General features: G+C 38.5%; 2 protein-coding genes and 1 non-coding gene across 3 annotated transcripts in view; all 3 read right to left on the bottom strand.

Moving 5' to 3' along the window:
• Positions 1 to 4: 4 nt before the first annotated feature.
• Positions 5 to 3,463, bottom strand: LOC122072962 (putative disease resistance protein At5g47280). Its single transcript, XM_042637408.1, has 5 exons — positions 2,678 to 3,463; positions 2,084 to 2,481; positions 1,594 to 1,949; positions 1,267 to 1,472; positions 5 to 1,157 (listed from the first exon to the last, which is right to left on the bottom strand). Exons 1-5 carry the CDS (start codon positions 3,345 to 3,347, stop codon positions 328 to 330), a joined length of 2,460 nt encoding a protein of 819 aa, XP_042493342.1. The 5' UTR covers positions 3,348 to 3,463; the 3' UTR covers positions 5 to 327.
• Positions 3,464 to 3,673: 210 nt separating this feature from the next.
• Positions 3,674 to 3,745, bottom strand: TRNAD-GUC. Its single transcript has one exon. It is a non-coding gene; the product is annotated as a tRNA-Asp (tRNA).
• A 5,192-nt stretch (positions 3,746 to 8,937) lies between these two features.
• Positions 8,938 to 14,911, bottom strand: part of LOC122072963 (probable disease resistance protein At5g66900) — a 10,157-nt gene continuing 4,183 nt past the window's right edge. The window contains exons 4-5 of the mRNA XM_042637409.1: positions 9,283 to 9,917; positions 8,938 to 9,183 (exon numbers count right to left, since the gene is read on the bottom strand). Coding sequence (XP_042493343.1) covers positions 9,858 to 9,917 — 60 coding nt within the window. The 3' untranslated portion in view covers positions 8,938 to 9,183; positions 9,283 to 9,857. The remainder of the gene's footprint in view (positions 9,184 to 9,282; positions 9,918 to 14,911) is intronic.

Below are 14,911 nucleotides of genomic sequence, written 5' to 3'. Positions count from 1 at the left end.
AATATCATACAAAATAAATATTACACTAAATATGTTTGGTTTTACAGCTCCCAAATAGCACACTGAAACTAGAGAAAAAGTGAAGGAAATGGATTCAGATCCTTTCCTGCGGAGAGAGCCAACGCACATCCGACGGCTCAGAATTTCTTGGGATACATGCTGAATTGCTGGGGTATATTTCCGAGTGTTCCCAGCCGTCAGATGTGTACTGAACCTGCATGGGAGATGATCCAAATCGAAGGAAAGAGGCAGCAGCAACCCCTTTCATTTCTCTTATTAAGGAATATTCACAGCATTAATCACTACCAGCAATGAAACTAATCGACCTTACTCAGCAAGCCAGTCTAGGTTATAGCATTCCTTCGGTACCTGAACGTGAACATCTGGCATATCTTTCATCTCTTTCCACAACCAAGCTAACTCCTCATCGCAGATTACATGATGCAGAGACCGCAACGATACCAGAGACTTAGGCAGTGTCCTAATCTGCAAGCATTCCCTCATGTCAATCTTCTCCAACCGGGTCAACCTTCCAATGCCATCAGGGAGGCCTTTGAGTTTCACACACTGGGCGATGTCAAGATACTTTAACCTTTCTAGCTCCCAGACACCTGCAGGAAGCTTCTTCAGGGCGGGGCATGCGTAAAGCCTCAGAACTTGTAAGGAATTCAGCATCCCCAGCTCTGCAGGCAACTCCAGCAGTCCATGGCAGTTAGTGATACTCAGACTTTTCAGAGAATGAACTTTGCAAAGGCTTGAAGGCAACTCAGTTAGATCAACACAATGGTCCATTGTGAGCTCAGAGAGCTGGGGGAATACGTGCGGAAGGTCTGTTGCAGATCCATTGAACCCATCATTAACCTTGCAGAGAATCACAGAGACTTTGCGCACGTTGCGAAGTGGAAAATTTGTCTTGAGTAGAGGAGGAACAGTAATTTTTTCCAACCAGAGGCTCCTCAAGTTCTCCATAGAGACAAACACTGATAAGTTGTTCAGAACTGTGTTCATAGTACCATAATTAATCAATATCAGAGCCCTGAGATTTGGCATCCTGTCTATGAATGGGGGTAAGAAGTACTCATTTGAGGAGAAATTCAGAATGAGAACTTCTGCCTTTGGGAAGTCCATCTGGAACCAATCTGATTTCCTCATCTCACCTATATTGTAGAAACAAGTTCAAGCAATTTATCTTTTCCTTCGCTTACTTATCCTAATAAAAATTGGGCTCCATTGTAAATTGAAATGCAGGAAATGAGATGGCAATACCTGTATGAACCGAAACAAGTTGAGCATCAAATGGTTGGTACATATTCCTCTCCCATTCCTTTGGAAGTCTGTCCTCTCTTCTTGGCATGACTAGTCGCCTTCGCCTATTTAAGCTCCCATAATTGCTACAATGAAGGGCCAAGTCTCTCAATACATCATGCTGGGTAACAGATATCTCATGGTAACTGCTACATATATCTCCAGCTCTGTTACCCAGTAACAAACAACACATACAACACACAATTTGTCACAAAACCAATTAAAAAGGATGGTGGAGGTTAACTTCATTTCTCTATTAGATTTACAATGAAACACAGATTTACATACCTTGCATCTTTTACTAAAGTGAGGAGATTTTTATTTGAAAGCTCAATGACTATAGCAAAAGCTTCTTCTTCATCAAGATCATGAATCTCAACCCACATATTTATGAGGACATCAAGAGGAATCTTCTTATCCTCTGGGAAGGAACCCAAGTCCAGGAAACATTCCTTGACTTTTTCTGGTAAGTACTCGACTGTAATTGCCATCCGCTTAAGCAAATTAATCTCATGAGACTCGCATAAGGGTTCACCTCGTGATAGCCTGTTCTTGGCACTTGTCCAAAACAATTGAGGCTGGTCCCTTAATGAAGCTCCTATAACTTTTAGAGCCAATGGGAGCCGTCCGCACTCCTCCACAATCTGTAAAATTCAATCTCAGCTATAAGTATTGAAGAACAGATTTTCTGGATGATAAAACGAAGAATTTCATACTTCTCATTACCTTCAAAACAGAAAAAGAAAGGAAGAAGTGATTGGTGCATTTCAATGATTACCTGATCTACCATTTTCTTGTCAGCAGTATGAGGAATCGTCTTCTGTCTGAAAGCAGAGTAACAGAAAAGGGACATGGCTTCATCTTCTCTGAGCAATTCTAGTTCGTAAGTGCTGTCAATCACTGTATTTGGGTATTTGAATCTTGAAACAACGATGGTTTTGCACCCGGGTATTTTGAAAATCAGTTGTTGGAGTACATCGAGTGACCACACATCATCCAGAACCACCAGGGCCTTTCCACTGAACCTCCAGTTGAATTGAAGCTCCAACTGTGGGATTGTGACATTGGAGCCATAGATTTGGTTGCCTGTGATCTGTTTCCACAGCTTTACCTTTAACTGCTCTACATTTGGAGATTGAGAAACTGTTTCGAAAAATACCCTGTCCTTGAAGTAACCTGGAGAAGACGATCAACAGAGTCAATTCAAATACAAGAGTTGTGGAATTTGAGCTCCTCATACACAAATTCTAGAACGAAAATAAGAACAAAGCTAATTAAACAGATCCATACTAAAACTAAACGATTGATAACAGACCCAGTACCTAAATAAATGAACAGAAGCAGAATCAGAATCCAAAAAAACAAGACTTACTTCGAACTTGGTTGTCTCCACAAATTTCTCTGGCCAAAGTGGTCTTACCGCTTCCGCCAATCCCACAAATCCCAACGACCCTCAAATCCTCATTACCGATAATCATATCCTTCACCTTCTTCTTCCCCATATCCATTCCAATCCCCAAGTCTACACCAGGTAACCCAAATATCTCCTCCTCCTTCCCAACCCACTTCACCTCTTCCTTCAACCACTCATCCTCGCTCATTCCCAACCTGAGATCCTCAAGCCGCCTCTCAAGGCGATCAAACCTCTCAGCCGATTCGAACCTAGTATGTTGCACATCAGCCAATATATGTGCCTGCATTGGACCGTTCAAAAACCTAGAAACGTTCTTCTCGAGCTTCTCCATCTTCCTCGCCATCTGCAGGTTCTTGTACACGTTCCATCGGCTAGACGCTGCGACTTTGGTTGTGAGCTCCAATCCCTGACGAAGAAACTCACTGAATTGGTCCAGTTGAGACTGCCGTACCTGGGGCAATTCCACTCCAGAGTACTTGATCTCTCGGATAATCGGTACCAGTTCTTCGATGTCCTTCCTCAGGTTTTCTGCGCTACTCTTGCAGAAAGAACATCTTTTGCAGATGATTATCAGTTGTTTCAGAAGCTCCGTTGCGATCTCTCCGGCGAAAAAGTCCGTTACGGCCATCGCCGACAGCCGGGAAGATGGAGGGGAAGCTTAAGCTTAAGCTTAATGCTTTGGTTTTAGAGTAAACTAAACTGGTAGTGGGTATAGTAGAGATATAGGCGGGGGGAAAGGCTGCGGTCTCCGTCTCGTGGAGACGAAGAGGGTAAAATGGTCATTTCGGTCGTCAACGATTACGCTATTTTATGGTGAAGTCTTTGCTAGTGGAGACTCCTCCGTCCCGTTGCTTCAAAAATCTACAATGTGTGGGCCCCACTGATCGTTGGAGAGTCCATCACGTTACCAAGAGAAAAAAAGTAAAATCCGGTAAAAAAATTTTAGCGTTACAACGCCGTTGCCGGGGATCGAACCCGGGTCACCCGCGTGACAGGCGGGAATACTTACCACTATACTACAACGACTTGATGTTTAACACTCTCAATCATAACATATTAGAACAAATTTCATCATAAATTTTTGAAACGACTTTGTCAGAATGTGAGACAGATAAATATCCGCATGTGCAAAGTAAAGGGAATCTCTCATGTTACACGCATCATAAATTTTTGAAAGGACAATTTCATCTTTAGGAGGCCCACGTGATGGTGAACAAAGGGAGGGAGGCAGTGAGCCTCATTGTAGGTCTCACATGGTCAAAATGTGAGGGGAAGTGAAAAAGAATTACCACATTATCAATGTGGGATATGTTAGTGGACGATATCTTGTATTTTGTCACAGTTTAATTCAGAAAGTATTAGTGTAGACATCTTGATAGGCAAGATGACGGTACCGTTGTTGGTATACGATGTCTTGTTTTTACCTGAGGGCAGTTTATACTTTTCGAATTAGGATTTTACAATATATATTTGTAGCGATGGTTGCTTTTTCTGTAATGCAAGAAATACTGAGATGTGTGAGAACAAACGTTGTAACATTATTCTCCATTGATAATGAAAAATGATCTGATCTCACCGAGGACATAGGCAATCTTGCCGTACCTCATAAATCTATGTGCATTGTTTGTTCTTGTTTTTCCATTGTCTTCTACATCGTTTTAGGGTTGCGTTTCAGCAGGATATTTTTCTCTCAAAATAAAAAAACAATCTATGAATTTTCAGAAACTTAACAAATACAAGAGAAGAAGAACGTCGTCTTCTAATTGCATGGCCCTACGCCAACGTGGCCACAGGTGTCAACCAGTTGGAATGGTCGATCTCGGTTGGGCCTAATTGGGCTCGGTCAAATTCTAGAACTGCATTGTAAAAGTCTATTTAACTAAACAGGTTTAGCTAGGCGAACATGGTAAGATTTATAATCGAATCGGGTTGCCATAAATGGGCCTTAGTCGGGCAGCGCACATTAAGCGAGATCTAAACGGGCCTTCCCAACGTTGATGTAATAGTCGAAGCATTCAAGCTAATAAGTTTATTCCACTTGAAGCACAATTTTACCTCAAGCATATCTTGCGAACCCACCATTAATTCACCACCACGATTACTTAAATTTCATTTTTAAATTTAATTTTGTATTGTTAAAGACCCTTATTCATTTATCAATCACTTGTTCATATTGAAAATTGGAATAAACCCACTTGGACTCTTGCTTTTACTCTTCAATTTTATTGCTGGCAAAATGGGAATTTCAAATAGTATTAAAGGGCTTTGGCTAGGTCGAGCTTAAAGGAGTCAGTTCATGTCGGGCTTATAAATGTGTCAGGCCGATTGAGCGCCCATCGGGCTGGATGGTTGTACCGTGTACTACTTGTTTATAAACATGTCAGCTCAAGCCCAACACATTTATTAATTGAGCCGATCGTCAATCCACAAACGTGCCAGGCTCGATCAGACCTATCAATTTAGGCTTGGAATTGACACCCCTATGTGGGGCCAATAAGTGAGAAGACAATGGCATCAACGGGGGCGAGAACAGGTCATTTAGCCCCTCCTTTGTCCTGGGTTGTAGGTGTAGCTACCATGCAACCTTGCAAGTATCATTTTCCCATATACAGTTATTATAATTTTAATTCACTTTTTAGTTAAATTATTGAAAGAAAGTATGACAATGTAGAATTTGGTTCACTTTTCAACAACTATCCCAAAATGTTTTTATTATTTCTTATGTAACCGTTCTTTCTTTTTTAAATATATTATATTGCCTTTCATCTTTTTACATCCAATCAAATAAAAATTGACGTTATTAAAAAAGAGCAACTCAGTGCACAAGTCTTACTATGATAGGGTTTGGGAGGGACAAGTGTACACAGCCTTACCCCTATTTCACAGAAGATGCTATTTCCAAGTAATGATGCTCATTTGAAGAAGGATGTTAAAATTCTTGAGACAAAGAAAGTATAATTTGAAGAAAAGAAAATAAACCCACCTCCCCTCAGTTTCCTTTCCCTATTGTCCTCTGTCTACCACGGTTCAAAAAGGCCCTATTAGGGTTCTTCACTTACTTGTGTGAGTCTGCCGGCTGCTCACACTCCTTGCCAACAAGTAAACATTTGATCGAAACACACTATATAATATAAAAAACGATCAACATAAAAAAATATATTCATATATATATATATAAGAGGACAACGATGTCATTCATGTAAGAAGAAGAGGACGAAGTGATAAGGTACTAGCATACCATCTCCTCTTGGCTCATAAAATCTTTCTCAATAAAGAAAAAAAAACCTCTACAAGACTTTGAATTTGATAGGTCAAGATCAAGGCACATAATCCTAATTAAGCTGCCTTATATCATTGTCAATCCATTGGTCCGAATCGATATTTTTCTACAGGAAAATTAAAAAAATATTGAAAAACAGAATCATGTAAATGAGATGGAAGGTCGGTAGGAAGGTTCATCGAAAGTTACTAAAGAGTATTTGAAATTCAACACTCAATGGCAGCATACATGTTTAAGACTATATTGTTTCATAACTCAAAACTGATAATCTATTAGAGAAAAAATGTATTAAATATAGGCAAAAAAATTATTGAAGGGCAGAAAGAAGGATCTATATGAAGGCCCACTTAAGTTGTCTCATTCTGGAGGTGATATGGTGATTTTGATAATTTCATGATAAGAAATAATTTGGATTAGATCATTTAACATGTGTTGAATTTTAGATTTAAATTCGTCATTGTTCTTTTGTATTTTTAAATTATAAAGCTCTATGCCATTTGATGAACTCCATTTGCTTAAAATTTGACATGCAAGCAAGGACCTTGGGGTCTACCTCACCATAAAATTAATCACATCCGATCTACCACCTAGCAATATTTAGACCTTCCAAGTAAGCCATTCAAAAATATCCTCATTCATATAAAAATATGTGTATGTTAGTCTTGTTTTGCCTGATCATACTAAGATGGACTTAGTTTCCCTAAGGTCACCATAAGGGCCAATCAAGGGGTGGAGAGAGGTTAACTGTCAGATCACACGATGAACCTCACCATGGTCAAAGGAAACTTTTTCCTATTCGGATATAGGCTGTCTTAAAAGACTTTAAAAAACAAAAGGGAGAAAAAAATAAAATAATGAGTCTATGTTAAAACTACCTGATTGATTGCTTGCTTAGCTTCCTTTGATCTCATCCTTGGCATCATAGAAAGATAGAAGGGAGCTTAAGAATGGAGATCTTCATACAATTGAGACCGAAAAATCAAAACTTGCAGTTGGCCACAAGAAAAACTTATCACCAGAGGTTGAAATTGCAACCTGGGCCTAAAAACCAGTCTCTTAGCTAAGATATAGGTGGGTTTCTATTTTGATTGAAACTTCACATTTTGGTGAAAAATATAAAAAAAATTCAAAATGATAAAAAAAATAAATAAATAAATAAAATGTAAACATTATCATTAAATTTCAACCAAAATTTCATAAAATGAAACAAATTCAATAACTAAAAGAAAACCCCGAGGAAAATCAGACAAGCTTGATTCATGTATGCCCTCTTATGTGGAGGTCCATTACACTCAACATTACACCATTGGCTCTATATCAAGTTGGCAAGCCTTATGTGCAATAGAGTACACGATACTAGAAAACTGATATGAAAAATCATGATGTATTTTAGAGTTGGTAAACTTTTTAGACTTAAACAAGGGGCAATCAAAAGAATGGTACGATGTCTTAGTTCACCACTTGGTTACAACTTTTTTTTTTTTTTTTTTTTTATATGTAGGAATTTATCACATCTAATTTAGGTTGACAAAAGATAAATATGCTTCTTCTTTAATACCTATTATACATTAAACAAAATTTATTCTTTTCATGTTAAGCAATTCTTTATGGATATTCCTGAACTAAATGGACAATCCATTTCATAGAGCATATTAGTAGATATGAAATTCAATAGTCTGCCCTCATCTACTTTGCTATGCAGACAGCAAAATAATTCCATTTGATTAATGTGGTTTCAGAAATATGCTGACTTGATTGGATCAAAGTAGAAGGGAGGGGGTTGTGAAAAAAGCTCCAGGAGAAACAAGGGGTTTCTAATAAAAAAAAAAAAAATTTGGGGGTGGGGGAGAGTGAAGGAAGGTGTGAAGCAACAAGGGCATAAGTTGCTTTTTCTATATGAAATTTGAGGTTAGGTGTTGTGATATTCATGATACCAAGAAAATAAATGGAGTTGAAAATGGAATATTGAATAAGAATTGGATTAAAAATTTCTAAATGATAATGAATTGCCCAGGATTTGAACCTGGAACTACTCGAATAGAGAAAATCATACAACATGAAGGTACACAAGTGTGTATACTAATGCACTTCAGAACTCAACTCAAAACCTGAAGCTTTTCACAACTAAAAAGAGTCAATGCACAGATTCTATTTTCCTGCTGGAAATAAAAGTAGGTGTATACAAATAATATGGCAAAAATTACTGTAAAGAACAGAATGCAATGTACAAAAGAGTAAAACTAAAAAAATTCAGAAAAGGATGGTGCAAGCCCATATTCACACCCTTTTATTGGTTGAAGCTCTCCTTTTGACCATTTCTCCTCCATTTGCCCCCCTCCAGGATTCAGTCAAATTGTCAAATATCAACCCCTAGCCAATCCAAGTTGTTGTCCTTTTTAAGCAAATTTATTTTTAGTTTGGATGATAGAGGTTCCCAAAGACTAGCTGTGTCTTCATCATCACAGATCACTTCCTTCAATTGAATAAGATTCATGGCTGAAGGTGGCAATTCACTCAATTCTATGCAACCCCTCATATCAAGCTTCTTCAAACAATGTAACTCACCCATCCCATCAGGCAGCATTTTTAAGTTGCAACAATCCGATATATCGAGGAACCTCAGTTTCTGGAGTCTTTTTATCGAGTCTGGTAAGGTATGTAATCCAGTACATGCATGCAGCCTTAACAAGTCTAAATCTGTTATTAATCCGATTCTCTCAGTGCAGATAAGTTATCACAGTTAGTAATGCTGAGTGTCTGTAAATTGATGAGATCACAGATCCATGAAGGCAATTCCACCAGACCATGGCAGTAATCGATGTTGATCTCAACAAGATTAGGCAACATGCAAGAGACGTTCATGGTGCATCTCATCAAAGCTTGGCCAAAATCACACATAACTAAAGATATCTTCTGCAAATTCATCAATGGAGTTGTGAATTCTAAAGGGAAGGTATCAAGACATTCTCAAACCTGATCCTCTTTAGATTAACCAATTCAGCAAGTGTTATCAAATTGTCTAGTTTGGCAGGGGTCCGTCCACGGTTTACAACGATAAGAAACTTTAGCTTCCTCATCTTTTCCATGAATGGGGGTAAGGTGTAGTTACTTGCAGAGAAATTCAGAATCAACACCTCAACTTCGGGAAGTTGCAAGTCATACCAGCTTTCTGAACACATTTCACCTGCAAGATTCATCTTATTACTTAGGATGCAGAGAAAAAGGAAATCTAAAAACTCAACACGACAGTTCATCTTATTTCTTAGGATGAATGTGAGGAAACCTGTGCAGAGAGAAACAAGACGGGAATTGAGATAGTGGTTCTTTTTTTTCCTCCAGCTCTCAGGAAGGCCTTTTTCTCTTTTGTCCATATTAAGTCTTTCACTCTGCTGCCAGCTCTGGTAGATTGTCCAATCCGTTGTTTGAGTAATATAACGGTGAGACATTTAGGAAACCACCAACAAAATACAACTGCTCATTTATAAGGTTCAGATCATTTATTGGGATTGAGATTTAATTAGTTGTAGAATGTCAACACAGATATACAATTCAGTGGTACTTTTGAAGGGGAACATGAGTGTTTATTGCATCTTTGCTGCAGTTACCATGTAAATTTAAGCAATCAATAGAACATAAGGTTGAATCTGACCTCAGCTATAGCAGGATCATGCTAAGATAGTAGTTTTCTTTTTTATTAAGTTTGTCAATTGCTTAGTCTACCTAAATAAAACTTTCTGTGGAGAACATGATTAGAATATCAACAGAAAATTGGAAACAACATATATCTTGATAATCAACTTAGCCACAGAAAAATATCAGTTTCAATTAGCAACAAATATAGGCAATGGAATTTAATTACTAATTAGAAAGATAAACGAAACATACATACCTGTTTCCAACCAAATTAACAAGATTTCGAGAGGCAAGTTCGAGAAGAATGACAAAGGCATCACTGTCATATTCTAGTTCATAGAGCTAACACCAAATATTGATCAGAACAGAGGCAGGGATCCTGTTGTCTTCAAGGAAAGGAACCCAAGTCCACAAAACACTCTAGAACTGTTTTATTCCCGCAATTTTTCATCAAAATCAAGAATGCAGGCACCTTTCGACAGTTTCTTAGCCATGTTTTCCCATATCACTAGGGGCTGCTGGGACAGCGATTTGGCAATCACCATTATAGTGAGTGGGAAACCATCGCAGCATCTTACTATCTGTAGTTTAACACCATCAAGTAGAATTAGCCACAGTTCAGGAGGGACTGAAAGAATGATAGCATAAGAAACAAGTTAAAATGCTCACTTTTTTACTTAATCTGGATGTGGCAGTGACACTGAGATGTGTAGGATAAAGTTGAACTAGATCCCTTTTATGCCGTGTTTTAACTTATCTTCAGAATCCCAACTTGAAACATCTTAATGTAGTACTGGTTTGAAGACTTAAAAGAGTAATGGAATAACAAGATCTTTCAATGGAAGAACAGTTCAGATTAGGGAGATAATGGGTAACACAAATCAGTTGGTAGGATCAATAGATATGGTTTAGTCCTTTTTTTTTTTTGTTAACCAAGGTGTCCGGGCCAACTTACGCGCACCTGGACTAATCCTCGGGAAGACTAGCACAGCAATCCACCGCCATGATCTCCACTTAAATTGCAAATGCATAGATGGGGAATCGAACCTGAGACCGTGCGCCTAATCCACATAATCCCCAGTTCGCCCTAACCATCTGGGCAAACCCACGGGTGGGTACAGAATAAATAAGAAAAACACACACATACACTCACACAATGCGTACGACAGGGTTCGATCCCAAGACCTCCTCCCCTGGGTGCTAGCTCCACAAGCCGAAGCTACCACCACTAGGCTATCCTAGTGTTCGTACCAAAGGGAATAGGGGTAAAACAGTTATTCAAATAATGAAATTAGAAATTCAGAAGTTGAAGAAAGGTTACTGGTTTGAGACATGAAAACAACATGTAAAAAGTACATAAATAGGTTCAGCAAATCAGAAGTTGATTGAGGTATGAATTAGAGTTTTAATGGAGAAAAGGGTAAAACAGGGATTTCACAATTCCAGAAGCTGCAATAATTTGTTTTCTAAAAATCATGGGCTAAGAATGAGCCCCATGAGTTAATTTTATTGATGATAAATTTCAGAGTTAGAATTTGATTAGGAAACCCCCAATCGATTCTAGCCTAGACCAAGCCTAATAACAAAGTTTAAATTGGAATAGAAAACCCCATAACTCCCTTATCTAGCCAAGGAAATATCTAATAAATCAATTAACTAATTATAAATGTCACTTAAATTGAAAAGTAAACAACCGAAAAATAAACCAAGTATAGAAAGCAGTAGATCGGCGAAAAATTAGGCCATGGTTTGGCCTCCTCTCTTGGACTTCTTCCTATGTGAGTAGGTCTTCAGCTCTGCATGCCCCATTTGTTCCCAATGGTAAAACATAGATTCAAACTCACATCCAACTGATTTTAGAAAGACTTGCATGATTGCACAAATTTTAGATGCATGAATACTATGTAAAAGGTTGAATGATGTATACTTGTTTGACCTGTAGCTCTTCAGATTCTTGGGTGTTTGACTTATAAACGTGTAAATGGATGACCTTGCTGTCTTTCATCTTCCATATGATAAGCTGTGAACCAATTAGCCTAGACTTATAAATATGCATGTAATCAGAACTTCTCAGTTTTTAAGGAAATCTTTTCTTTATGGTTAACAGATGGTTTTCATTTGATCATCAAAGCATACAACTGTTTGTCATGAATTTTTATTTTATCTCTGTTCCTTTATTCTTTAATCTTCTAAGCTAGGTTCATAGATTGCCTCACATCAGTTACTTTTTATGTCAGAAAATTCTCTTAGCTTGTTTTCTGTATGAAACATCAGAAAGCCAAGTGTAGATTTTGAATTTGGTCTTTTGTGGTTTTATGCAGTTATAAATGTATTCATTGTGTATATGGAGATATTAAACTAAACAAGGATGCACATTATGCAAGCAACTGGTTGGAAGATAGAAAAAACACCTTATTTAGAATATCCTCATCTGGCTCATAGTCTTCATCCCCATCTTGAGACACTGCAGTTTCAGGAAAGAGAGTCATGGAATCTTGGTGACCAAGTGTTTTCAACAGATACTTAGAATGATGTCTAGAATTATATATTTTGAATGCTTCTCTTGATGTAACCAGCAACTTACATCCTTTTGTTTTGGAGAAAAAGTCTCAATAATTGATTCTTCCCAAACATCATCTAGAACCAACAATAGAGAGGACTTTCTCTCCTCCAGAAGGTATTGAAATTGCTTAATTGCATTTTCTTCATTCAGGCCGGACATAGGCACCCCACCACCAATGTCTTCAAGTAGTCTCTGTAGGATCTCGAAGGTGGGTGTCCTTGAGACAGTTACAAAGAATACTTTATCCTTGAAGATGCCTGTACCAAACAGAGTATAAGAAAGTTGAAATGCTGTAAGTAAGAAATGACAAGCACAGAGTTTGTGCCAAGTTAGTAGGAAATGCTGTTCTTCCTCTTTAGATAGCGTTCCACCCATTTCATTTTTGCGTATGAATAAAAGTTCTAGATCCAATTGAAAGTTTGCAGCTGAAAGAAGGGAAAAAACTTTCTGGAGTTCATGTCATACCTCTAACTTGTTCATCTCGGCAGAGCATGGCAGCTAATGTCGACTTTCCACATCCCCTAGGAGCACATAGTCCAAGAACAGTCGCATTTTCTTTGAACAATTCAATCTTCAATTTTCTGAGAGCTATACCGAATCCAACAACATGATCTGGGACTTCAGGAACAGCAAATAAACCCTTCTTAAGAATCCGCCCCTGTTGCTGAGTCAGTGTATCCACCTGCCTTACCAATTGTTGGACATTGTGCCGAAGCAGTTTGTTTTCATGCCAGATTTCGACCTGCAACTCCCGCTGACAGAACCTAAGAATAGCTTCATCCAAATTGATGATCTCACTGGAATAACTGTTCTTCTGGTAGATGTTCCATGAAGGGACATTGCAGCAATTAAGGACGAGCTCTTTCCCTCTCTGCTACTTCTCGATCATTTCCTCGAGCTCCTTCGGCCTACGATTGTATAGCTCTAAAATCAATTCCCTCCCCTCTTGAAACACAGGAACCAATTCTTCGAGAGTATTTTGAAGCCGTTCAAAGTCTTTCCCAAAATTCACGACCCTATCCTTCATTTCTAATATAGAACGCAACAACTCTCCAGCCACAGCACCCAAGATGATTCCGTCAGCCATTTTCTGTTTTGCTCTGTTTTGCAGACTCCTGCCCGTTATGGTTTCAAATCCCAACTCGGGAATTTCAAGTCTGTCCCAAATCGATAGTCTCTTCCATTGGAGTTGTAGAGATATATCTATATAAATTGCTGAGTGGGGGAGAGAGAGAGAGAGAGGGAGCCCATGAAAACTTCTCCTTGGAAGTGGTTGGAGAAGCTGCCATGCAACTTCTTCTGTTTCCTTAATTGACAGACTTTCGTTCTTATCTGCTGTAGTGCCATTGCTAGTCCTGAGTTTCGAACGATTAGAACATAAAAAAGAAAAGAATTGTCACCTGGATTTTTTTGTTGTTTGATTGCTTTTCACGCAACTGAAGATTATTCTATTTAAGGTTTGAAACTCACACTGAAATTCAGGCCCAACTTTACTCGTCGGTGAGTCCTCTCTCCTCTTCAGCACCTCCCCATCGTCATGTTTACATTCCTCCACTCTCTTAATTTTTTCTCTCCTCTCTCCTCTCTCCTCTCTCCTCATCTTTTTGTTGAACAGAAATGGGAATGTATGTGGAAGACCTCCTTTCCTCTATTCCCACTTGGGTAAGCGGAAGATCTCCTTGCTGGGGGAGATTCAAGTGCCGGAAGAAAAAAAAAAAAAAATTGTTCCATTCCGCCAAGTCTTTTCCATCTACGTCCTATTCTGTCCACCGGAAAATTTGGCTGCTACCCTCTGCTACCCTGGTAGTAGCGAGGGAAACGAAATCACAGGGGCAGGGGAATTTTCCAACCTACCCCCGAGATTCCATTTCCCTACCAAGTTTCATTTCCGTCCACCAAGCCTTCCCCCTCCCCAAGAACTCTGTCCGAAAACCCCTCTTACTTCTTACCCGAAAATTTCCCTTTTTGAAATCCCTTACGAAACATTTTCCAACCTTACTCATTATCTCTTGAAGGAGAGTCGAGGTGAAGAAGTGTAGAAGAAGAGTCTTCTGCAAAACACCCTCACTCCAACCACTAGTGAAGTTGCATTATATCAATGTTTTTTTTCATATTTTTTATATCAATCAAATATTCAAATAAATTTTGGAAAAAAAAAAACAAGATTACTCAAAATGGGTTTGGATGCTTAAATGGTGCCATTGGTCATTTACTGAAGCACGGTCAAAGAAAGACAACTCCCGACTGCCCTCTCTTTTTCTGCTTGTATAATGGTAGTAGATTTCAATTACTTAAGGTGAACAAGACACTGAAGCTAACATATCATCCACAATAAGTGACTGTCTCTGATGGCATGATCATTATGTTATTATTCTGCAAACAAGACAGTAAAATTTTGTAAAAATTTTGTGGTGTCTCTTAAGGAACTCTTCATGGATGATATTCTTGAACGAAGAAACAGACAATTCATTCGACAGACTGTATTAGTAGATATGAAACTCAGAAGTCTGGCCTCTTCTGTTTTGCTATGCAGAAAGTAAAATGAATTCAATTTGATTAATGTGGTTTCAAAAAATATGTTGACTTAACTGCATTTAAGTACTTGGAACTTTGGTTTATATAACTTTTAAAAAGAAGAAAGGGGGATTGTGGGAGTAGCAGAGAAGAAAAGCAGGAGAAACAAGGGGTTTCTCTCTTCTTTTTTTTTTTTTTTTTT

This window comes from Macadamia integrifolia, chromosome 3, assembly GCF_013358625.1.
Source record: "Macadamia integrifolia cultivar HAES 741 chromosome 3, SCU_Mint_v3, whole genome shotgun sequence".
Taxonomy (NCBI): Eukaryota; Viridiplantae; Streptophyta; class Magnoliopsida; order Proteales; family Proteaceae; genus Macadamia; species Macadamia integrifolia.
This window is presented reverse-complemented; position numbering and strand designations above follow the sequence as displayed.

Bases quoted from the DNA above. Each gene is read 5' to 3' on its own strand.
- LOC122072962 (XM_042637408.1), bottom strand. From the start codon at position 3,347: ATGGCCGTAACGGACTTTTTCGCCGGAGAGATCGCAACGGAGCTTCTG. The intron at 1,473-1,593 runs GTATGTAAATCT...ACTGGGTAACAG, and splicing joins ACTTTAGTAAAAGATGCAAG to AGCTGGAGATATATGTAGCA. The intron at 1,158-1,266 runs GTATTGCCATCT...TCTACAATATAG, and splicing joins ACTTGTTTCGGTTCATACAG to GTGAGATGAGGAAATCAGAT.